This window comes from Aotus nancymaae, unplaced genomic scaffold (genome assembly GCF_030222135.1).
Source record: "Aotus nancymaae isolate 86718 unplaced genomic scaffold, 86718_ANA_hifiasm-v0.15.2.pri h1tg000059l, whole genome shotgun sequence".
NCBI lineage: Eukaryota > Metazoa > Chordata > Mammalia > Primates > Aotidae > Aotus > Aotus nancymaae.
This window is the reverse complement of record NW_026988473.1, coordinates 57,411,778-57,435,951: the sequence shown is the minus strand read 5'-3', so window position 1 is coordinate 57,435,951 and position 24,174 is coordinate 57,411,778. Positions and strand designations below refer to the sequence as shown.

General features: G+C 44.8%; 1 protein-coding gene across 10 annotated transcripts in view; it reads left to right on the top strand.

The window, feature by feature from the left end:
* Positions 1–24,174, top strand: part of FAM168A (family with sequence similarity 168 member A) — a 168,228-nt gene extending 144,054 nt beyond the window's left edge. For 8 of the 10 annotated variants that reach the window (XM_012456940.3, XM_012456942.2, XM_012456947.3 and 5 more), the window contains 6 exons: positions 3,565–3,591; positions 8,890–9,015; positions 16,856–16,998; positions 18,953–19,127; positions 20,955–21,085; positions 21,874–24,174. In XM_012456940.3, coding sequence (XP_012312363.1) covers positions 3,565–3,591; positions 8,890–9,015; positions 16,856–16,998; positions 18,953–19,127; positions 20,955–21,067 — 584 coding nt within the window. In that variant the 3' untranslated portion in view covers positions 21,068–21,085; positions 21,874–24,174. The remainder of the gene's footprint in view (positions 1–3,564; positions 3,592–8,889; positions 9,016–16,855; positions 16,999–18,952; positions 19,128–20,954; positions 21,086–21,873) is intronic. The other 2 variants (XM_064365276.1, XM_012456948.2) reach the window with 2 other exon arrangements.

The window sequence follows — 24,174 nt, the reverse complement described above, 5'->3', positions numbered from 1 at the left end:
CACAGACATTTTGACCCACCCTGTTATGCTTAAGATACTTTGGAAGACCATGTAGATGATTCAAACTTGAGGAAGCTGTAGTCACTGCCTTTGGAGCGCTTATGAAGGGAGCAGTGATGCATGGGCTAAAATTCTATAATAGTATTCAGCATTGGTTTTATATTTACTTTTAGTCAATATGATATATAATATTTTCCCCAAGATCTATAATAGAAGGCAAAAACAATAAAAGCTACAGAAATTCTCTCTGATAATCAAATTTGATAATTTCTATCTTAACTACAAAGGCTTCAATCATCATGTATATCATGATATATAAATGATTTAAATTTAAGTGCTATCAGATCTGTGAATTGACTTTGTAAACTGTTCCCAGTCTAAAACAAAATGAGTTGTTGCAGAAGGTCAAGTAAGATCAGGAGTGAAGAAGATTCATTGTCTTTATAGTCTGGAGGCCACCAGTGACCTCACTGGAAGCATTGTTAGTGAAGTGGTGAGGCTAGAAACCAGAGTGCAGTGAATCAGGAGTGAAGAAGTAGATTTAGCATATATAGCCTATTCTTACCTGAAGCCCAGATACCAGGAAAGGAAAAACAAAAGGACACTGACTAGAAGTGAATGTAGGGTTGAAGGAAGGTTTTCTCAGATATGAGCAAGGTTAAGTACTGATAGGAAGGGGCAAGTGGAGAGGATAAGTCAGAGATGCAGGAGAAGTGGTGCCAGAGCCAGGCCGCCACAGAGGCTGGTGTAGGGGTAGGAAATCTGGAGCTCAGTTCTCTTCTTTGGTTTGGGAAGTTGAGTGGCAGATGGAGACAGGGTGCCTCATGCAGGAGAGCAAGTCTTCCTCTCAGACTAAAGGAAAGGTCAGAGATAGATGTGCTTAAATAAATTGCCCAATGGAAAGTAGAGAGTTCTCATCTAATGACCTTGATTTGCTGCGACAGAGGGGAGCAGGGGTAAAGGGAGGGTTCTTAACCAGGAAGGTCAGAGTGTGAGAGCCTTATAGGAAGGAGTAGGACTGTAAACTACCAAAAGATAACAGAGCAGGGTGACATTTGGGGCCCACCTGAATGGTGAAGGCTGTGCATTTGTCCAGGCTCTCATCCCCAGCAATGGGCTATTTTCTCATAATGTTCAGCACTTCTCGTGATAGATTGTGGGATTGTTTTCGGATCCATTTAACAATAAGTGGAAAAATATGGAATAAATAGCGACTGTTTATTGAATGTTTTCTATGTGTTCAAAACTATTTGAAGTTCTTTATGGATATTAGCTTGTTTTATACTGCAATAAACTTTTGAAGTTGGTACTCTTATTATCCCCATTTTCCAAATGGGAAAACTAAAACTTGGAGAAGTTACATAACTAGCCCAAAGATCCAGGCCTAGCACCCTAACACTGTGTCTGCATGAGCTCTTAACTGCTACATTGTAGTTGCATCTGTGGGCCAGAGAGAAATTAAGGCATTACACTGGCTAAAGAGGGAAAGGAGTGAAGATAGGAGGAGCCTGAAACTGTAGGGGAAAAAAAGAAATTCAGTACATCTTGGCATATATATTCAATTTTAATTTTAAAACAAAAATAAGCCCTCATCTAGTTTGATTTTCCCCAATTTTGTTAAAAGTCAACATATAAGGTACAAATACATAAAGTACAAACAAAAAATAAGCCCTGATCTAACTTGATTTTCCCTAATTTTGCTTTTAAAAGTCAACATATTTCTACTAATGTCACCCAGACTATTTTCTCAAAAACCCACAAAATCCACAAGAGAGGGTAGTGTTATTGTATTTGAAGACCCCAAACTCGGAGTTGAAGGACTTAGGTTGTAGCACTAACTTTGCTTCTGATTTTGGTGTGACCTTGGGAAGATCCCCTTCCCTTTCTTTCCCTTTTGAGTTCACACACACACACACACACACACACACACACACACACACAGCATATTTTGGAATGCTGGCCTCTGGATTCACAGTGCAGATTTCCTGACTGTGGGGGACTTCCTACCATGGAGAAGCTACCTCAAGGTCAGAAAGTACCATTTAGGTTACTCTCACCTTCTTGCCAGAGCCAGCCATTTGTGATGCAGAGGAGGTGCCTTCAGAAGGAACCAGGCTCTTAGGTTTAAATTTTTTTCAGCTGCTTTAAGGAGAACAAGAAGTTGCTTGAGAGAGAGAGAGTGTGCACGCTATTTTTAGCAGCTCTGAGTACCTAAGATGTCATCTGTCTAGGATGCAGGGAAGCATTTCACTCTTTTCATTGGTTCTGAAAGCAATGTGGGCATTTGGAGCTTTTTCCCAAGCCCTTAATGATGTCATGGATCTTATTTAGGAACTCTTTGGCCCCGTAAGAGGTAGGAGCCAATCAAGATTTGGTTTTCAGAATCTAGGGATCTATTAATGGTAATCTGGCTTGAAAATAAATGATAGGAAGGATAAACAGGTTAACTAATACAGATAAAAATAAAATAACCTCCTCATGAAATCTGTTGACACAACATTTTCCCATATTATCTCATTTGATTTCATAGCATCCCTATAAAGTACAAATACATTATTCCCATTTTACATACAACAAACTTGGGGGAGGATAGGGAAAAAGAATTTGTGCTTTCTGAACAACTGCCCTGTTCCAAGCCCTGTGCAACTCTTGTTACAAACCTTCATTTTTACATTAGTCTTGTGAGTTAGAGCTTCCTGTCTTCAACTTGGCTCAAACAGGATAAATAAGTTGCCTAAAGTTATACAGCTAAAAAGCAGTAGATTTGGGAGGGCAAGGCAGGAGGATTGCTTGAGGCCAAAGATCAGGACCAGCCTGGGTAACATGATGAGACCCTATCTCTACAAAAAAATTAAATAAAAGAAAGATAGACAGGCTTGGTGGCATGCACCTGTAGTTCCAGCTACTCAGGAGGCTGAGACAGAAGGATGGAGCTGGAGGCTGCATTGAGCTATCATTGCACCACTGCTTTCTAGCCTGGGCAACAGAGTGAGACCCTGTCTCCATAAAAAAGCAGTTTAGCTGGGATTCAAACCCAACTTGTCTGACCCCACAACCCGTGCTCCTTCTATAGCACCACAGTGACCCAGAGACTTCAGGGATGGAGTGCCTCTGCATTGGTCCTATCTCTCAGGGGTTTTACAGACAGCTCTTTAGAGGTCAAAGATGGTGATATTGTCTCTGAACCTTCACTTCCTCTAACACAAAGTCTCTGTCATATGTGAAATCCCTCTGCAGTTCTTGGGAGAACTGAAATATAATCTTATAACAGACAAGCAAAAAGCAGGAACTTGGGCTTGTTCACATCTAGGCAGCTTTGGGTCAGCTGCCTGGAAGACACTATGGCATCTAGGGAGGGGCTCTCTCCAATGAATGAACTTTCCCAGATGACAAGTCTGTCACCCTTTCTAGGGTAAAGATGCTTCACACCTTCTTTATTTACTGTGTTTGTGAAGCTGGGGGGGAAACTGCTATCGCAAAACAAAGTCTGTTTATGTAACTGCAATGTATACAACTTTGCACAAATTCTTAGTGGTAATTTCAACTAACATTTCTATCCAACAGAGTTTCAGTTCCTGCATTCAGCTTATGGTAGGAAAGCTATTTTTCCTCATCTGTATTACAGCCTATGAATGTGTTATCTCGTAACAATGGTAGATCCCTTCTCCTCTCCTCCCCAAATCCCATCCCCTAGGCTTGGGCTCCCCCCAGGTGGCTCAGCAGCAGTTCCTAAAGCATGCAGGAACGTGTCTGATGGTGCAAAAATCATGGGTTGGAGACACACATGAACCATCCCTAGGGCAGCAGCAAAGGATCATGGCACTAAAAAGCATCTCTCACCCTAAGCTGGCTGCCGAATTCAAACAAACAAATGAACAAAAATTCCAGGGTCTGCATGCAGCTCCTCAGTTGGCTTTGTGGCAGCCTCTGTGAAGGAGTACCTGGATTATGCCTATTAGAACCCAAAAAACTAGTCTGCCCGAGGATCAGATTTTCCATCTCATCGGCAGTCTGACATGTTTGAAGACTTGGTTGACTTTAGATATAATCTGTTCCATCAGCCCAGAACTTGAGCTCTGGGCTCATTTTCCTAGAAGATGGTGAGAGGTGGGGGGCGAGGGGGCTAATAAGTGAGGGACCAGAACTGGGTTCTCTGGACAGTGTGGACTCCAGGCCCAAGGCACCACGGGAACTTCTGGGCACCTGTGAGGGTCCCAGCAGTATAACTTGACTAGGTCCTTTTTGTCATAGACAGGAAGGGACCATGGGAAGGACTTGCAACTTTCACCACCCTCACCTGGGCTGCTCAGGAAAATGTTTTTATAAAATCTCTGTACACTTTCTCAACTTTTAACCTTGAATTATTTGGATGCTGGAAATTGAATTTGTGTGTTGCACATCTGTTAGGAGATGAGCTGTGAAATTTCTCCTTGCCACGGCTGTGGGCTGTGTGATCTTGGGCAATTTACTAATGTCTCCAGGCCATAGATAAAATGTTTAATTTCACATGATCTCCAAAGTCCCTTTAAATGCTAATACCCTGTCCTCTTATAATTTTATTACTTCAATTTTGTTAGTCACAGAGCAGTTTCTCATGTAGTCATTTTTTGTTTGCCTCAGGATATATGAACCTGGACAGAAGGGTCCATAAAAAGTCAGAGAAGCTCTCATGCTTCCCCTTCCAGTTATAGCATTATAGCATCTGAAATAGATCTGCATAAAGAATACGGATGGAGCTCTTCGCTTTACAAAATTCTGTGCCAGGCCCTAAGCTGGCCCTTTGAAGATACAAAGACTAGTAAGACAAGGGGCTTGTTCTCAAGGAGCTCAGAGTTTAGTGGAGAGAAGACATGCCATCAAGTACAGGTGCTTCCAAGAATCACAGGGATTGAGATTCTTCCAAGAATCACAGGGCTGTGGTTAAGGGGTGGGGGAAGGAAAGACTTTATAGTAGGTGTGAGTCTTCAGCTCATGATTGATGGATTCATCAATATTACCAGATGGAGTTTGGGGAGAGACATGCCAGAAGAGGTAGCAGTGTGGACAAAACATGGAGATGTGAGGCTCCCTGGCATATTCTGGGAATTATAAGCAGTTTCTGTAGCTGTAGTGTGGGCTGGAGATTGAGAACAATGAGAGAGTCTAGAAAGGTCTTCAGGACAAGATGATCACGATGGGGCATTGAATGCTACACAGTTCAAACTTTAGCCTATAGTTAGTGGAAAACCATGGAATGTTTTCAAGAAAGGGGGTTTTGTGATTAGGTTTCAGTCTTAGGTATATGACTCTGAATGCAGCTTGAAAATTGGAGGGAGCAGATTTAACATGAGGAAGCAGTTGCAGTAGTTAAGATGAGAGATGATGAGAGCTTCAATTAGAGCTGTAGCCTACAACTTTGGAGATGGAAGAGTGGACAGAAACCAGAACTAGAAACTATAAGACTGGGTGACACTTTATTTTTGACCCTTACATCAGTACTATGAAGCAATGAAGGAGTGATGATTATTGCCATTTTATGAGACAACAAATCTGAAGCTTAGAAAGGTTAAGTGACTTGCCCAAGGTCCCACAGCTAATAAGTGGCAGAGCCCAGGCTACAACTCAGATTTCCTGACTCAGTACATTGTTCAGGATGATGGTCCCTTGCTGCCTCTCCTCCTTGTAAATGTGCTTAACAGATCGTTCAAGTGTCAGAGGGCGTGAGGGCCCCGTATCCAGGGAAGTGAACAACCCAGCACCTGGATGTGGGCAGCATGCTGTGACTGGGCCCATGGCCCTTCACTGCCAAGGGTTCTCTCTCTCTCTCATTTCATTGAGGTATAACACACATACAGTAAAGTGTATAAAGTACACTTATCTATTTTTTTTGTTTTTTTGAGATAGAGGCTCACTCTTTCACTCAGGCTGGAGTGCAGTGGTGCAATCTTGGCTCACTGCAACCTCCACCTCCCTGGTTCAAGCGATTCTCCTGCCTCAGCCTCCTGAGTAGCTGGGATTACAGGTGCATACCACCACGCCTGGCTAATTTTTGTATTTTTTAGTAGAGACGGGGTTTCACCATGTTGGTCAAGCTGGTCTCGAGCTCCTGACCTCGTGATCCGCCCACCTCGGCCTCCAAAGTGCTGGGATTACAGGCATGAGCCACTGCACCTGGCCAAGTACACTAATCTTAAGTGTATATAGCTTAGTAATGTTTTTACATATGTATATGCCCATATTTAACTACCACTCAGTTCAAAATACAAAACATCTCTAGGAAGTAGTACTTTTCAGGCACCCAAGGGCAGGCATGCTGTTCAGAGCAGCCTCCTCTATCACCATACCTCTAAAAGCTTCAGTTGGAATTGTCTTCATCCCACAACTGAGCTCTGAATCACTCCCACCAACAGAATGGGTGACTTCAGAATTCTGTACCAGGAGTTGGATCACACGATACAACTAACTAATGAGAAGGTCAAGTTGACAGCTAATATTTGTTTTTTGATTTGTTTTCACATTTATCTAGTTATTTAAATTACAAGGATTCAAATATACAGAGAAGTACAGAAAACACTAATTTGTTTTCTTTATGATGAAACCAGGCGAAAATACAGAAAAATATTTTTATTCAGAAAAACATATAGTATAGTTCACGTCATCAGTTGGAAGACATAGTAATCAAAGGCACAGTCGCACTTGCTTCTTTCTTGGTTAACCTGGAACATTATTTTATTGTGTATCATGCTGTCTTGTTCACTCCTTGGTTGGCGTGTGGCTGTGTTGCATCCCCAGCTAGACCATAAGTGCCTTGTGTGCGGTGACCGTGACCCACGTGTGTTCCCTTCCACCGTGGCGCTCCCCTCAATGCTGAGTGCAGTGTAGACCTCAGTTGCTCTTTGGACAAAAGAGTGATTTACTCTTTTGTGAAGAGTAAGTTAAGTTAGTTTGACTTATTAACTTTAATTGTCACACAGTCCTTCAGGCTAATGTCAGACTTTTGGCTTATTATGAAAATTATGGTAAAGTATATACCACTTAGAGGAAAAAATTGGAATGTAATAGAACCTCCAAATTCTCTAAATTCCTACAGCCAAATTCAGGACTCCTGCCCCCTGGTGGCGTTCCTGTGGGGTTTTGAGGGCATGGGCTTGCTTTATCTGACTTTTCAGAGCTATATGTTTTACTTTTTAAGAGTTGTTTTGAGAGTGGCCACTGCTTTCCAGCCACATGTATGGCAGACTAAATTTGGAGACATCTTGATAAAGATATGTTAACACTAATCAGGTTCTTTATCCCTTTCCTGTTTCCCACTCCCCAAAGAAAAGAAATGCAAAATGATTGTTTAAAATGGACTTTCCTCCTCCTTCATTGTCTGCAGAGCCATGTCTTGATGTCCAGGAAAGGCCCTGGGCTCTACATGGAGTTCTGCTGGGTCTCCATTTCTCTTACCAGAATTCTTCTTTTAGTGTGACTTTCCTGCCCATGATTTCCTTCTCATTTCTCAGCATCTGCTGTATATATTGCAGGCCATTAATGCAAACGCAGTCAGCCTACAATAGCCATACTTCTAGCCTTGCTTCAACAAAAAAAGCACAGTCCCTGACCTTCTCTGGCCCCAGTACTTCTGGGATCAAAGGAATCAGAGGTATTACCTGTTACCTGAATGGGCAGAAGGGGTTACAGGATCTCTCTGGAGGTAGAATATCCTTGTCCTGGTGGAATTAGAGAGTGTATAGGCATACTTTCTTCTCATAACAGCCTGTCTTAGCCTCTTAGTTAAATGTTTTAAGTATTGCCAATGCAGCCCCACTTTCTGCTAATATGCTATATAAAACCCCATATCCATGGCCCCCCAAGACTTTGAGTGGAAAAGATGTTGCTAAAGTTATTCTTTTTACCATAAACAGAAATTTGAGTCAAGAATGTTTCCCCTCTAGTGTTTGAAATTATAACAAGGAAAATATCTAAAAAGTTAGGCAAGTCCCCCTTTGGAACTCTGTTTCTTTTCTCTTTCCCCTCAGGATACCATGAAGGTAAGTTTTTTGAGTCACACCCCACTTCTAAAACATATGAAGTATCATCCTTCAGATGTCTCTAGCTGAGCTTTGAGTCAGCCTGGGAAGTCTCTGCAGATCTTAAACTGGCCTCATCTATATTTCATACCTACCCCAAATTTGATATGTGCTTTCTTAATGGCCCAAAGGACCATCTCTAATTAATGAGGAGATATCCCAGGTGGGGCACCCAGTAACACCTCAGCAGAAGATATTCAGGGGTATGCAAGAAGTATGTCTGTCTGGCCTCAGGAGAAGGAGTTATTAGCAAAGAGGGCCCCACTGGCTAACTAGGTTTAGTGCAGCACAGTGCCTAGTGCCTTTTAAGCTGCCATGGCCACAGCTCAGTCCCTTCAGAGGAGATGGTAGTCCGGCAAGGTTCATGTAAAGCGTAATTTTTTGTGGGCCTGTCTTTGAAAGCAGCTTATAAATATACCTCCAGATGGTATTTCAGAAAATAAAGAGTGCTCATTTGATCTGGTCAACACACAAAGGCTCCTAAGTTGCTACACATTAATGAGAAAGTAGCAGAGGAATGTACCAGAGCCTTAGGCCACAATGTTAGGTAGTAGGAGGTGGTATTCATGGGCATCTTTGTGATTTTAGTAGTAGGTAGAAAATCCTGACTCTTTTAGTATAACTTCAGATTTCCTTGATTTCAAATCATTTGGAAACATACATCAGCACTCCTCCCAACCCACTTACCCATTTCAGAAAGGCTGAGCCATCCTGTGTGTCTGAACAAGCTCCTTGGGTTGTTTGTTTCTGTCCAGCACAAGACCCTTGCTTTGTGTCTGTGATTGGTGGTGGCCACTTCTTATTTCTGCCTAATGCCATTCTTGTGTCTTCCCTTAAGCAACTCTGCTGATGAAACAGGCCTGGCCACAGAACTCGTCTTCCTGTGGCACTGAAGGCACCTTCCACCTCCCAGTGGACACCGGGACCGAGAACCGAACTTACCAAGCATCCTCTGCGGCTTTCAGTAAATACAGCCTGTCTCCTTTCCTTGTTCCCCTTGGTTGGGACTGATTTGTTTCTTAGGAAGAAAGGAAAGGGAGCTTTTAAAAATGACATTTATGAGATAAATACTGTTTTAAGAGGTTCTTTTACGCAGGCAAAAAATTGGCCCTCCTTATTCAGGAAAGATCATCCTCTTTGATCATGCACCCAGCTTTGGGGAGACACAAAGCACTGAGGGAGGGAGAAGGAAATACTCACCTGGCCAGCAAGTTGATTGGGGAAGGACTGTTACTGCATTTCAGGGGGAAAGGACAGAGGGCACATTTTGAAGGTTTGTGGGTCTTTGGACAGAGAGGGCTCATCCCCAGCACAGGGCTTCTTAACCTTAGCACTATTGACATCTAAGCCACATAATTCTTTGTTGTCGGGGCACTGTCCTGTACATTATAGGATGTTTAACAGCATCCCTGGCCTCTACCCTAGATGCCAGTAGCAAAGCCTCATTGTGACAACCAAAAATGTTTATAAACATTGCTAAATATCCCCTACGGGACAAAATTGCCCCCTGTATGAGAAACAGTGCCCTAGTGGAAGCTGCACTGTGGGACCACGGTGTGTACAAGGAGTCTTCAGGGAGGCCAGAAACCAGCTAGCCAGTCAGACTGGTCATATTCATCCTGAGGCTCAGTAGAGTAACTGATACTGTCACCTTCACATCTAATTTTTAACACAAAGTGGTTCCACTGTGAAAATGAGGACCAGTGTTTAGAAATTACTGAGTGGCATCTTGACTCCATCTAAGAAGAATTTTGTGTCTTGTCAGAGCTGTTCAATAGAGGAATGACTGACTGTGGATGTGTTGAGAACTTATCTCTTAAGTTGTGCCAGCAGGGACTGGACAAGCCCTCACAGGGATGTTCCAGACAAGGCCTGATAGTCTATGGTTCCACAAATTATTAAGGCACTAAGTAAGTAGAATAGAAAAATGCATTATATTTTTTTATTTTCTTTAAAACATCTGTGTTAGTCTGTTCTTGCGTTGTTATAAAGAAATACCTGAGGCTGGGTAATTCATAAAGAAAAGAGGTTTAATTGGCTCACAGTTCTGCAGGCTGTGCAAGCATGGTACCAACTTCTGCTTAGCTTCTTGTGAGGGTCTCAGGAAGCTTACAGTCAAGGCGGAAGGCAAAAGGGGAAGCCAGGATATCACGTGGTGAGAGAGGGCGCAAGGGGCTGGGAAGGTGCCACACTCTGAATAATCAGAGTTCACTCATCAGCAAGGGGATAGTGCTAAGCCATGATGAGGGATCCACCCCTATGATCCAATACCTCCCACCAGGCCCCATCTCCAACACTGGAGGTTACGTTTCAGCATAAGAGTTGGAGGAAACAAACCTCTAAACCATATCAACATCCAAAGTCATTTTCTCCTTAATTTTCATTGCCCCTAGATGTCAACATCAGTTTATGTTCATAGAACGTAACTCACCTTTTGTAGAATATAGTTTCATAATCACCCTGTCATTTAATCTACATTATACTCGTCCTAAGTTATTTGGGTGGATTTTCATCCCAGTTTGAAAGATGAGGCTCAGAAAGGTAATAGGTCCAATGCCACCCAGCTAGTAAGCAGCACAGCTGGAAAAAGATACCACCCAGGTTAAGATTCTGTTACTGACTTTTTTCATGAGATTGATTTTACTGTTTAAGAGAGGTATGTCAGCCATAAGGAGTTTTTCCAGATACCTCAGGTAGAATGAATGAACATACATAAGATTATATACATATATAAATAGGGATATACATATTCTCTCTGACATCTAAACATCTGGATATAGATGCGTATAGGCACACTTACAGTAGTGTAGCAGAAAATGGCCTGGAGTGGAAGCCCAAAGCATTGAATTCTAGACTGGTTCTGTGTAACCTTGGATTATTCATGTCCATGCATTGGACCTTGATTTTTCAAACTGCAAAATGAAGGAACTGAACTAAATCATCTCCAAGGTTCTTTCTTGCAGTTAGACTTCTTATTCTCTCAGCAAGATGATGTGTACTTAGTGTCTTCCACCCCAACAGGGATCTCCTCTCGAGTTGCCCTTAACAGTGGCTGGCCAACAAACCATCTCCAAGAAGAGGCAACCTTTTCCACAGTTAGAAAGTCTGAGTAACAGAAGGCCTTGCGTTCTACTATGTTGAAATCTTCCTGAAGTCCCATTAAGTGTCCAGCAGCCATATCCTACTGTTTCCTCCCAGACAGGCTGTCACAGTCCTTGAAAAGAACCAAAATGTAACCCCCCGATGACCTCTTTTGAGTAAGGGTCTTGCTCTTGTCACTCATACTGGAGTCCAGTGGCACATTCATGCCACACAGCAGTCTCAAACTCCTAGGCTCAAGTAATCCTCCCACCACAGCCTCCCATGTAGCTGGGACCACAGGCATGCACCACAATGCCCAGCTAATTTTTTTTATTTTTTGTAGAGATGGGGTTTTGCCACATTGCCTAGGCTGGTCTCGAACTCCTGGGCTCAAGCTCTCCTCCCAACTCAGTCTCCCAAAGTGCTGGGATTATAGGTATCAGCTACCATGCCTGGCCGACCCCTCTCTTTTAAGCAAGTAATGTAAAAACCTGTACCATTTTTTAATGCAGTTGGGGTTGACTGGCCCTCCCATATCCATAAAGATTCCTCCCAGCATTCAGATTTTGTGGCTTCTAGTACCACAGAAAATTCAGGGCACTTTGACAAATTCACTTCAATTTCACTGACACTTGCTAAGCCTGTTTGTAATTAGGTCGCCTACTTATTCATCACTGTCTTACTTGGCTACCAACAAGGAGTCTTAGGGGTCAAAGCAAGATTCAGACATAGAGCTTTGTTTTGTCCAGACATATAAATCTGATGATCAATAAACCGATTAGTCTAAAAGGCATCCGTGATTCGAGGATCAGTGCCCTTGAAGATGGTAGGGGTTCTACAACTGAAAAAGATTTATGACAGTGAAAAAGGATTGCAGAAAGGGCTGAAAAGGTTTTATCTTGCTAATATACATACTCTTTTTATTATCCCATTTGATGGATTCTAAAATTATGGTTAGGAACCTAAGAGAAAGAATAGGACATCATAAACAAAGCCTCCTCTATAAGGCAGAACTGAGACTTCTAGTGATCGAATTCCTTTTTTCTTTCATGATATTGCCTTTAGTGAAATGGGGACAACAAAGGCCAGTATATTAAATGCCCAAGATTGGACTACAGAGACCTTTAACTCAGCAAGAGCTCTGCCTAGGGCATGGTGAGCCCTGAACTTTGGGCCCAGCTCTGTACTGATGTGCTATATAATTTGGGCAAAATCGTCCTCCTGGGCACCAGGTTCTTTCTCTGAAAGGAAGAAAATTTAATATAAACCTCTAATGTCCTTCAAGCACAACATTCCAAAGTCTTAATTCTGTGAACTTTAGGCTTAGAATTCCTCTCAGGATAGCCAGGCCTCCAGTGAGAGAATTGAGTCTAAGTTCATTTGGGCAAAATCTATGATTTTTTTTTTTTTTTTTTTTTTTTTTTTTTTTGCCACAAACTCAACAGCTTCTTTTACTTAGATGCATAAAGTAATAAACCCTGATTTTTGTGTTACCCAAGCTCTGGCTATAGCTCCAGGGGAATTTTCAGTGTTCCCCAGGAGTAATGACAGGACCACCAGTATATTGTGGAAAGTCCTCCGCAATGATTTCCTCATAAAAGTCTTCTCAAATACTGAGAGACTTAGAATGTCAGCACTAGAAAGGTTCTCTGATACTGTGTAGTCCAAATGAGGAAATTCCCTTGGAATTGACAGAGCCTAGGATGAGGGCCCCCAGGCAGCTTCTGCAGCCTCACAAAGATCCTCCTGACAAATGGTAACCGTGAGAACCACTGTGGTTAGAGGAAGTAGCACCCAGTCTTAGATCCTCACAAGCAGCTCTCTCTTTCAGCAGCTACTCATGATCTCATCTGTGAAGTGTTTATGCTGGTCTTAATGATCTCTGAGGTCTCTTGTAGCTCTGCAGTTCTGCTTCTCCCGTCTCAGACTGTCTGGACAAACAAGCAAGGCCTTCCTCTGCAGCGTCATCTCTCTCTGGCTGCCGAGGGTGTTTTGGCTACTTATTTGTATTCTAAGTATGTGTGTCTCTCATTTCATAACATGAAGTAAGGGAAACATCCTCCAACAAGGTTATTCTTAGATGTGGAAACCAGATTCTACTGCAGTCTCTTAGAGCTTTTTGATTTTCCTCAGAGGGATAGTCTCACCACTTCGTAATAGAGTAGGTAATGCAGCTTGCCCAGGGAAAATAAAAATTCCAGAGCATATTCTCCAGGAGTATAAAGGAAAGTCATCAGCTCGTTGGCCTGTTAACTTTAAAGAATCACAAAATCATGGCATTTTAAGCCATAACATTTTAGAATCTTAGAATCCTGGAGTCTTGTGTTCCAAGCTGGGACAGACCATAGTAGTCATAGTTTAGCTTTCGTCTTTCAGACCAGGCTCTGCCTGCATACCCTTAGGACAGGAGCTTACTGTCTCCCTATAAAGTGAGAGAGAAGAAATCATAATAGCTAATCGTTATAAAGTGCTTCTAATATGTCAGGTACTATTCTAAGTGCTTTTTACTTAACAATTAATGTATTTATCACAGGAATCCTATGAATTAGATACCATTACTGTTCCCATATTATACACAAGGAGACTGATGTATCCTACAGCTGTTAAGTCACAGAGCTGGGGGTTTGGACCTAGGCAGTCAGTCTGTCTCCAGACTGCTCGTAACCACTTCTCTGTGCTGCAGAGCTTTCAGAAACAGGCATCTTCTGGTTCAGGGGTGTCCTTCTCTCCTGCTTAGAAAAGGGATGCTTTCAACTCTGCTAGGATTCTCTACACCTTGATATATTCCTTTTAAATCAGGGGTCAGCAAACATTCCTGTAAAGGGCCAAATATTTAGGCTTTTCAAAAGGCCGTATGGTCTCTGTCAGTAACTACCATTGTAGCAGGAAAGTAGCTGTAGTCAATATGTAAATGAATGGTTGTAGATATGTTACAATAAAACTTTGTTAACCAAAACAAGCTGCAATTACAAAAAAACATGGATGAAATTTAACTTTTATTTATTTATTTATTCTTTGAGATGGAGTCTCACTCTGTTGCTAGGCTGCTGGAGTGCAGTGGTGTGATCTCAGCTCACTGCAACCTCCTCCTCCTGGATTCAAGTGATTTTTCTGCCTCAGCTTCCCAAGTAGCTGGGACTACGGGCACACGCCACCACGCCCAGCTAATTTTTTTGTATTTTTAGTAGAGACGGTGTTTCACCATGTTGACCAGGATGGTCTCGATCTCTTGACCTCGTGATCCACCCGCCTCGGCCTCCCAAAGTGCTGGGATTACAGGCATGAGCCACCGCTCCCGGCCCCACCTTTTGTTTTTTAAGAGACAGGGTCTTGCTCTGTCACTCAAGCTGGAGTACACTGGTGTGATCCGGGCTCACTACACCTCAGACTCCTGGGCTCAAGCCATCCTCATGCCTCAGCCTCCCAAGTAGCTGGGGACTACACCAGCCACCTTGCCTGGCTAAGTTTTTTTTCTTTTTTTAGAGATGTAGTCCATGTTACCCAGGCTGGTGTTGAACCCCGGTCTCAAGTGCTTCTCCTGCCTTGGCCTCCCAAAGTGCTGGGATTATAGGTGACAGTCATGATGTCTAGCCCACTCTATTGTTTTAAAAACTTCTCGTGGTCATGGAATTTTTTTAAAATCATGACCGTTTCCCTCTATTTTACATTGCAACTTCACAAACATATGGGACTACGGAACTCTCTTTCCTTTTCTTTGGCAAAAACAACTATTAAGATCCCTTGGAATCTATAGTCTATTGTCTGCATTTGAGAAATGTCTATCTCTGGTTTATCTATAAAACCCCTTTGTTTTATAGATAAGTAAATTGTGTCTCCGTACACATCAGATGGTTCCTTCTAGACATCTGCAAAGCTAGACTCCCTGTCTTCCCCCAGTGTCTGCTTCTCCTCCTATGACTGCATTTCAAGATGAGCTCCATAATCTAGAAACTTTGAGAAATCTTCTCTAGACTTCTCACTCATCTCACAGTCCCACTGCCAGTTAGTTTCTACTTTTTAACATGCTTCCCTTTCTTTCATATATCCTTTCCACTCTATCCTCATCGCTACTTATTTCCCAAGCATATTTGACCACAAAACTATGGAAAAAACTATGGATCTGCAGATGGAAAAATAAATGACATGAATCCAGGGAAAGCTCAACTTTTGTGGCAGATGCGCAGCAGCTCTCATATCCTCTTGAGTCCTCGGGCAGGGGGATGCCAAGCCAAAGAGGTGTGATGTGGACTGAGAGAGATTTGTGACCATGTGGTAGCTTTCTTTTACTTGGGGTTAGGGTAGAAGAGACCCATATCTTTAGAAGCATGGAATTTTCATTTAGGAAGAGATCTTCATTGTTAGCCACCTGATTTTACAAAAGAAGAAACTAAGGCCCAAAGACTTGACAGTTGTCACCAAAAATTAGGGGGAAAGCCAGTACCGAAGACTAGATGTCTCCTCTTCCGATAAAGCACTCCCTCCACTCTGCCCCGTCTCTTCTTGTGTAATAGAAACAGCACCTTGAAGCTGAAAGGGTCCTTGGCGAGAATGTTATAGGTGAAAGAGCTGAAGCCCAGAGAGGGTCAGTGAGGTCAGCTAGACCTACCCAAGATGGAACCACAGAAAAGAAGCCACCTCAGCACCTCCCCAGCAGGGCTTCAAAGTGTAGGTCCCCTGGTACTGTCCCTTCAACTTAGAAGAGTTTAGAGTTTTCAGGAGAAGTTATTAAAAAGACTTGTCTTTTCTGAGCCCAGGATCCCCTTGTGTAAAGTGCTAGGGTTGGAGTCACTTGATCACTTGGGTTCCATAGAATAATTCCATTTTGTGATTCTAAAAGGAAACAGTCTTGTCTCCTTTTATGACTCATGTTTCAAGTTTTTTTTTCTGTGAACAAAGGATCTATCACTCTTTTCCAGAGGATTCAAAGGCACCACAATTTATTTGCATGGCCGATTGTGAGCTTCTTGGGGCCTGACTTCTCAGTCCCAGCTTTTTGTCCATCCTGGTGAGTGACAGATATGGCCCAGGTTCCAGGCTGATGTGAATCTTTGTGATCTCTGACTTCATGTCTTTGCAGGCAGAAGTAACCTTCCCCTAGACCCCAGGAGAGAAGGAAAGCCAACTCTGTAGAGCAAAGTTTTTCAGCATCCCAGAAGATAAGGATCTCTGGATGGTGTTCTGTATTGGGTTTTCACCTTCAAACTTGGTGGGGAGGAAGGGGAACAAGATGGAGGGAAGTCCAAGAAGAGAGAGAGAGATAAGGAGAAAAAGAAACAGAGCGAGAGAGAGAGCAGCAAAAAGATACCCTGCATGCTGCATGAGAAGACAGAAAAGCAAGAAGATAGAGAGTAGCAATAAAAAGCAAGTGGGTTGAGGGCTTCCATCTCTCTGCACCTGCCGACTCCACACAGCTCCAAATCCCAGGCTGTCAGAGCTGAAAGGGACCAATCTGGTTCTAGCCTCTTATTTTATAGATAAGAGCCCTGAGACCCAGAGAAAGAAAAGATGCCCAGAAACATCCATGCAGCCCTGTGCACCAGGACTGAGGGAGCTGCCTCTGGGGTCAGGGCTTTCTGGGTGGAGCTCTGTTCTGTTTGTTCTCATCTCTGTTTCCAGCCTGGATTCAGCCCATCTTTGTCTGGGGAGTCATGACTGGGACCTGCTGCCTTCTAGCAGTGCTCTTCTGCCAACTAACTGAAGTCTCTCTTATTGCCTTGGTACAGGATATACTGCGGGGACACCATACAAGGTCCCACCGACCCAGAGTAATACTGCTCCACCCCCCTACTCCCCATCACCCAATCCCTATCAGACGGCCATGTATCCAATCAGAAGTGCCTACCCCCAGCAGAATCTGTATGCCCAGGTAGGTACATGTCAAAACCACCTCTTCTGCAGGTAGAGGAGCCTCCAGCCTGGGTGCAGTGTGGTGGGGTAGGGCGAGGAAGTAAGGGAAGGAGAGGAGGGTTTATGGCTCTGGCTAACCATCCCTGTTGTATGACTGAAGCAATATCCCCGCAGTCTGCTTACTCCCTCATTCCACCTCAGCCCCTAGAGGGGTGAGGCATGAAGTCATTTAGATTAACAGAGCCCAGAATGTCAGAGGACAAGGGCCCTCAGATTTTCTAGCTCAACTCCTTTGTTAAACAAGTGGGGAAACTGAGACCCAAAGAGGGGAATGATGTGTCCAGGGTTACACCATGAGCTATTAGTTGGTCAAGATGAGACCCCAATGTCTTGGTCTTTTCTAACCCCCACATCTGCCCTTCCTTGATCAAGTCTGTGAACTGAGTGGGGAGAAGGAAAGTACACAGGCTCTATCACCAGTGTCCTCTGTGACCTTGGGCAAGTTATTCTTTCTGTGCCTGATGGCCCTTTCTGGGCTCCTTCAGCTGGAGGACATATGCTTTCCAGGATTGGTATGAGACAGGAGACCATATGGGGCTCTAGCACACCCATGACACATTCTTCTGGAGTGACAACTCTATAGGAAGTGTATGTGGTGAGAATACTTTTTTTAGTTTAAAAAACAGCTATATTTTACAGTAGAAGGCAAAACTTAATAAGAGGCTTGAGATACTTTTCTCGTTTAGTAGAAACATTTGAAGATTTTTGAATTAAGATGATCTCAGGGACTCCAGTTTACTCCCCCTGGAAGTCAGTGGGCCAGTGGATTGTGGCAGCAGGAAGCAGCCATGTGATTCAGGAATTGGGAGTCACCTTGGACCACTGTCTTCATCCTTACCTTTTCCACCTAAAGGGAAATAGCTAATAAGAGACATCTTGGGAAATGCTATCCATTTATGCTTTTTTTTTTTTTTTTTTTTTTTTTTGGTGTTTCGCGGTGTAGAGACAAGCCTTGCTGTCGCCCAGGCTGGAGTGCAGTGGCACAATCTCGGCTTGCTGCAACCTTCACCTCCCAAGTTCAAGCCATTCTCCTGCCTCAGCCTCCCAGGTAGCTGGGACTACAGGCATGCGTCACCACGCCTGGCTCATTTTTTTTTTAAATTTTTTTGTATATTTAGTAGAGATGGGGTTTCACCATGCTGGCCAGGCTGCTCTTGAACTCCTGACCTCAAGTGATCCACCTGCCTTGGCCTCCCAAAGTGCTGGGATTACAGATGTGAGCCACTGCGCCCAGTTGCCATTTTTTTCAACATAAAATGCTAGCACTTGTACCAGTATGATACTAATTAATTATCCTTCAGTGTATGTGTTCTAGAGTTTACCAGCCCTGTTCACATGCTTGGTAACAGCAAGCATGCAATTGTTGTTCCTACCTTTAAATTTTAGGCAGCTTATAAAAGTTCATTGCAATAAGATAAAACATGTTAAAATGCTAAAACCGGGGTTAAGGGAGTAGAGCTCTTATTCCCATTAGATCATCATAGCAGCCTTAGGGGCAAGGCAGGACAGCTTAGAGCCTTATTTTTCTAGCAGGGGAGTACAGCTACTCATGTACCCTTGACCGAAGACTGGTCCTCCTCTATCGGGGGATGGTCGTCCTCCTCGACAGAGCATGCAGCTTCGGGAGGGATTCACATGGAGCGGTGAGGGAGGAAGGGGACACCTGCCTAGCCAGCCAGATCAGCTGAATCAACCCTGGAGAGCAATGGGGTGACAGATGTCGCAGCCAGATTGCCCTCACATCCTAGAGACTAATTTTTCAAATGAGCCCAGCACTGCACTGACCAGTCCCATAGTAAGACAAGCAGAGCCCCAGCTGGGGTCCAGACCTTGTGTCTTTCAGCCCGTGCTGTTCTCTCCACATCCCACCCACCTCTCCAAATGCTTACGTGACCTCAACCTCTTTCCCCCAGGGAGCCTACTACACACAGCCGGTGTACGCTGCCCAGCCTCATGTCATCCACCACACCACGGTCGTCCAGCCCAACAGCATTCCCTCTGCTATCTACCCGGCACCTGTTGCCGCCCCCAGGACCAACGGCGTGGCCATGGGCATGGTGGCAGGCACCACCATGGCAATGTCAGCAGGTGAGGGCAGCATCTGCATCACTGTTCATCCCTTTCCTCTAGGAACTCACAACGGAGCGGAGAACACAGTCATGGAATCGACTGCAGCATAGCACAAGAGATCCTGTGCCCGGCGGGCGGGGGGGGGGGTGGGGGGGGCATGGGAACCCAGAGGAAGGAGCCTCTAAGTCTGTCTACAGGGATGAGGAAGATTTCACCAAGAAGGGCATATCAAGCTAGGCCTTAAAGGGTAAACACAGGCTAACCAGAGAAATGAAAGAGGGAAGGGTGGTGCAGAAAGAACATGATGATGGCATGCTCATAGAATGGAGCCAAGGCCCTCAGGAAATAGGGGCTTGGAGTTGGAAGGTGGCTGGATCGCTGGCAAGGATAAGATGGTGGAAAGTCTTGAATACCTTGTGGTACCTCTATTGCGCGCAAAGGGGGTCAGACAGGGCAGGCAGGGACGCCGTTAAGTTTAAACATTAAGCAGAGTGGAGGCAGGATTAGAAGGGGTGAGCTGGAAGCAAGTAGGTCAGTGAGGAGGCTGTCAGTGTAGTTTAGGGAAGAGAGATACTAGCACTCTAGTAACAGCAGGGGCTCCAAAAAAGAGGACACAGGGACAATATTCTTTATTAGGCAGGAGCTTAAGGACCTGTGTAATAATTTTAATAATTTTGAGGGATGAGAGAAGCAGAAGTCCCCAAGGACCCTTTTTTCTTTTTGAGCTAGGGTCTTGCTTTGTCACCCAGGCTGCAGTGTAGTGGCACGATCTTGGTCCACTGGAGTCTTGATCTGCTGGGCTCAAGTGATCTTCCCACCTCAGCCTCCCAAGTAGCTGGGGCCACAGGCGTGTGCCACCACACCCCGCTAATTTTTGTGGGTTTTGTAGAGGTGGGGTTTCACCATGTTGCCCAGGCTGGTGTTGAACTCTTGGGCTTAAGGGATCTGCCCATCTCTGACTCCCAAAGTACTAGGGTAACAGGCATAAGCCATTATGTATGGCCTAGAGACCCAACTTTTAAAGAACCAGCTAGGCTACCATCTGAGATAAGAAAGTACAAGGGGCAGGGTGAGCATTTGGATTTTATTCTGCCCCTAATGTAAGGGTATGGTTGAGGCCTCTTACTCCCCAGATCAAGTCAGCAAACTGTTGGATATCTACTTGGTGCCAGCCTTGTTGTTCGGGTCCTGGGAACCAGATATCAATAGATCAGACCAGTACCCTGTCCTTAAGGAACACCCAGGTTAGTGTGGGAAATACAAGACATCACAGTTACTGTTCAGTATGATTGTGCAGTAAGACACACAAAAGTAAAAGAAAGGCTGGGCATGGTGGCTCACGCCTGTAATCCCAGCACTTTGGGAGGCTGAGGCAGGTGGATCACTTGACGTCAGGAGTTTGAGACGAGCCTGTCCAACATGGCGAAAACCTGTCTCTACTAAAGATACAAAAATTAGCTGGGCATGGTGATGCGCACCTGTAATTCCAGCTGCTTGGGAGGCTGAGGTGGGAGAATCGCTTGAACTCAGGAGAAAGAGGCTGCGGTAAGCTGAGATCACACCATTGCACTCTAGCCTGGGCAACAGGATGAGGTTCCATCTCAAAAAAAAAGGGAAAAGGAGGACTTGAAATAGTGATTCTGTCCTTAAGCATCAGAAAAGATTGCCTTAAGGAGGTGAAGCCTGGTGAGGTGGAGAAGGGCAGACAGCAGTGCATCAGGAAGGTGAGGGAGATGGGGGATTCGGGCCGAGGGAGCAGTCATGCCAAAGACTGTAGCTTCATCCTCTTCATTCCTGTGTCTGGTGCAGCCTCATCAGGTTACTCTTCTCTCTCTGGATGCTCAGGTACCCTGCTGACTACACCCCAGCACACAGCGATTGGGGCACACCCTGTCTCCATGCCAACATACAGGGCCCAAGGAACCCCTGCGTACAGCTACGTGCCCCCACACTGGTAAAGCCTGCAGCCCATCCAAGTGAGTGCAGCCAGGGTGAGAGAGGTGGGAGGGGGATACATACAGGAACTGCCTCAAAGCCCCTGGCTTGGGTCTGGTGCACAGGTGTCAGCTGGGGCAGGTAACAGTTGTCAAGTTACCTTGCTTTCCTGCTCCAGGGTCCATAATATCACTCTTAATAGCTATCACTTCTGTTGACTGCTTGTTGAAATCTAAGTAACAACAGAAATAATAATTGCTATCCCTTTGCTTATGTTATCTCATAATTCTTATAGTTGCTCTGTGAAATAAGGATCATTAGCTCTATTTTACAGATAAATATGTAGTTCAGTATCACTTAGCCAACAAAATTTAAGCTAAGTCTTCAACGTCAGTTCTTTAGTACCAAATTCTGTGCCATTTACCTTATGGTCTTCAGACTTCTTTTAACTATGGGCCCCATTCTTCAAATAAAATCTTACCTAAGTCATATGTTAGAGCTTTGGTTGGAGCCAGTTGGAGGCTTTGGGCTGACCCAGACCACTGGCTTCCTTAGTCACCTCAGCAGCTCATGAGGCAGTGACAGTGAACCATAGGGCTCCAGGGATGTCCCTTTGAAATCCTCTGGCCCACCACATCATCTGTCCTCCCCGCACCTTCTCCAGGGCTCTTGGCACCAGAGCACAACAAGTTCCACTGGTGGAAGTGGGCAGCTTCACTAGGAAGGCACAGAGGCCCCATGAAGGGCTCCTAAGTTGAGGGAGGGGGCCCAGAGGTTTCCTAAAGTGGCCTCTGGAATATCACAGTTTCTTTCCCCTTTCCCTCCACAGATCTGGAGTCACACATTGTATGCAACTACTCAAGTCTTACACCGGTGCTGGAGCAGTTCCCTAGCAGCACCACCTCTATTTGCAAGAGACAACGGAAGTGCAAGGGTCACTTTATGCATCTTTAATGGTTTTGATTTTGATTTTTGGTTTCTGTAAAAGCTGCTTTTTCTAATCTCCTGCCTCTCCGCCACTGTCACCCTCTTAGCCGCTGCCCTTCCAGCTCTACCCCCTTCCTCTTACCTGACCAGGTCACGTCCTCTACGCTCTTCCCTAAGTGTCCTGTCCCTGGGGATCCCGGTCTAGAGGCAAGCAGAGTAGGGTTTATTGCAATGGTTCATCTGAAGGCTTGATTCCATTTGAAGAGCATAAACAGATGTGGTCTGGGGTAGGAATTCAGAGCTGTCGAGGAGGCTACATCTCTGAGGGAGTGTTCTTGTTTTTTCTTAAGATTAGTTCAGGACATTCCCATGTCCTGAACACAAATGAAATGTCTCCTGAGAACCATTACAACAGACCAAGAACAAAACCACCTGAGTATGTAGGAGTGTTATTAGCAGCTTAATAGCCCAGGCTGAGAATCTGGGGGAAAAAGTCTTTCTTTAGAATTTGGGGGAGGGTGGGGGGAGGGAGGGCACTGTGGGGAAGGAGAGGGAAGGGAGGAGAGTGCTTGCCTCATGGCTTTGGTTTGAAAGGTCTCTAGCCAAAGCATCTGGCCCTGGACCTTCTGATTTGCACAGTGATGTTCACTGACCTGGCACTTCCTCAAAAGGTGATTTTGACCTTAGACCTGCCAAGCAGCTGCAGGGTGGTGGGATCCCAGCATCCCGGGGCCTTGGAAGGCCAGATGCCCTATGTAATCCAGACTTCGGCCTCTGAGCTGTCATGGACCCACTCTGATGAGGAGCTTCCTCCTGATCAGAGTGAGAACCTAGGGCATTTCTCTCCCTTTCCTTTGCCCTTCCCAGTGCCAGGACTCACCTGTCTGTCCGTAGAGCTTGCAGGCAGGCCAAGCTCTTGGTTACCTGTGCCATTCGTGGCCCAAGTGAAGGAACCACATTCCAGGTGGGTGCTGGCAGCTCTGAAGGTCAGGATAGTGAAGGAAAAGCAATAGCAATAAACATTTCATAGACTCATGGAACTGAAGGGACCTTAGCAATCATCTCATCCATTCCCCTATTTGGCAGATGAGGAAATTGAGGCCCAGAGAAGAAGAAAGAACTTCCCTAGACCTCACAGTAAATTAGCATTAAATGCAGCCTTCCTACCTACTGGCATTGCCTACAAAAATTTACCTAGGGATGGAATGGCTTGGTTTTGTAAAAATTAAATCGGCAGCGCCCATACCTGGTAAGCACTAGAATGGTCTCTGGGCTCCTATTCCTGCTCTTTTCCTCCGTGGACTCCAAAGGCAGGGGTTAAAGACTGGGCAGAGGCCACATGGGGGCAGATGGCAGGAACAGAAATTGCAAATGAAGAAATAGCACTTGGAAATTCTGTGAAGACATCTGGAACTTTTTCATCCTGTACCTGACTCTACCCGCAGAAGGAGCAGGTGGGCTGGCTGAAAAGGAGAGGCCCTGCTTTTAGGACAGTAGCTCCTCATCCCAAGAAGAGAGGGAAAGGAAGAGGAAGAAGAGAATGGGAGTCATCAGGAGAGGAGGACAAGAATGAGGCCCAGGAGACAGGCTCATCTGGGAGAAGAGGGATCTCTGGGACGAGGAGGTCCCTCCTAATCTCAGCCAGGAGCCTGGATTGCTCAGCAGCAGCCTCTGGCACCCAGCACTTGGCTGGGCCAGCAGCCCCTCTGGGGGTGGGGCATGAATATTTTACTGTATAAAATGGGATCATTGACAACATTTGGGACTTTAAAAAACTGTTTTCATTTTAAATTCATGCAAACTTGGACATACCCTTACCCCTACCTCCCATGTCTCCCTAAGGGAGGGAAAAATCAGGAAACCCTTGGGTTGGAAGGAGTTTAGAAGCTGTCTAGCCATTCCCAGAAGGGCAAAGCCCATCAGCATCCTTGGCCTAGAGCCAGGAGTTTGGGTGCCTACCTTCCTGGGCTTCCAAGGAACTTTAGGACCAGTAAGAAAAAATCCACCTGTTCTAAATTGTCTGTTCTGGGGTGCTGATGAGGTTTCACTTTAAAATAACCAAGTTTTCCAGTGTTAATTCACTTTTTGCAGATACTCCTCCTACCCGCTTTGGTTTTGTAAAGGTGGGAGAAGGTTGTTCTAGATTATGTCATATGTGTTTGAAAAATGCCAAAATAATGATGATAATGATAATAGAAACCTT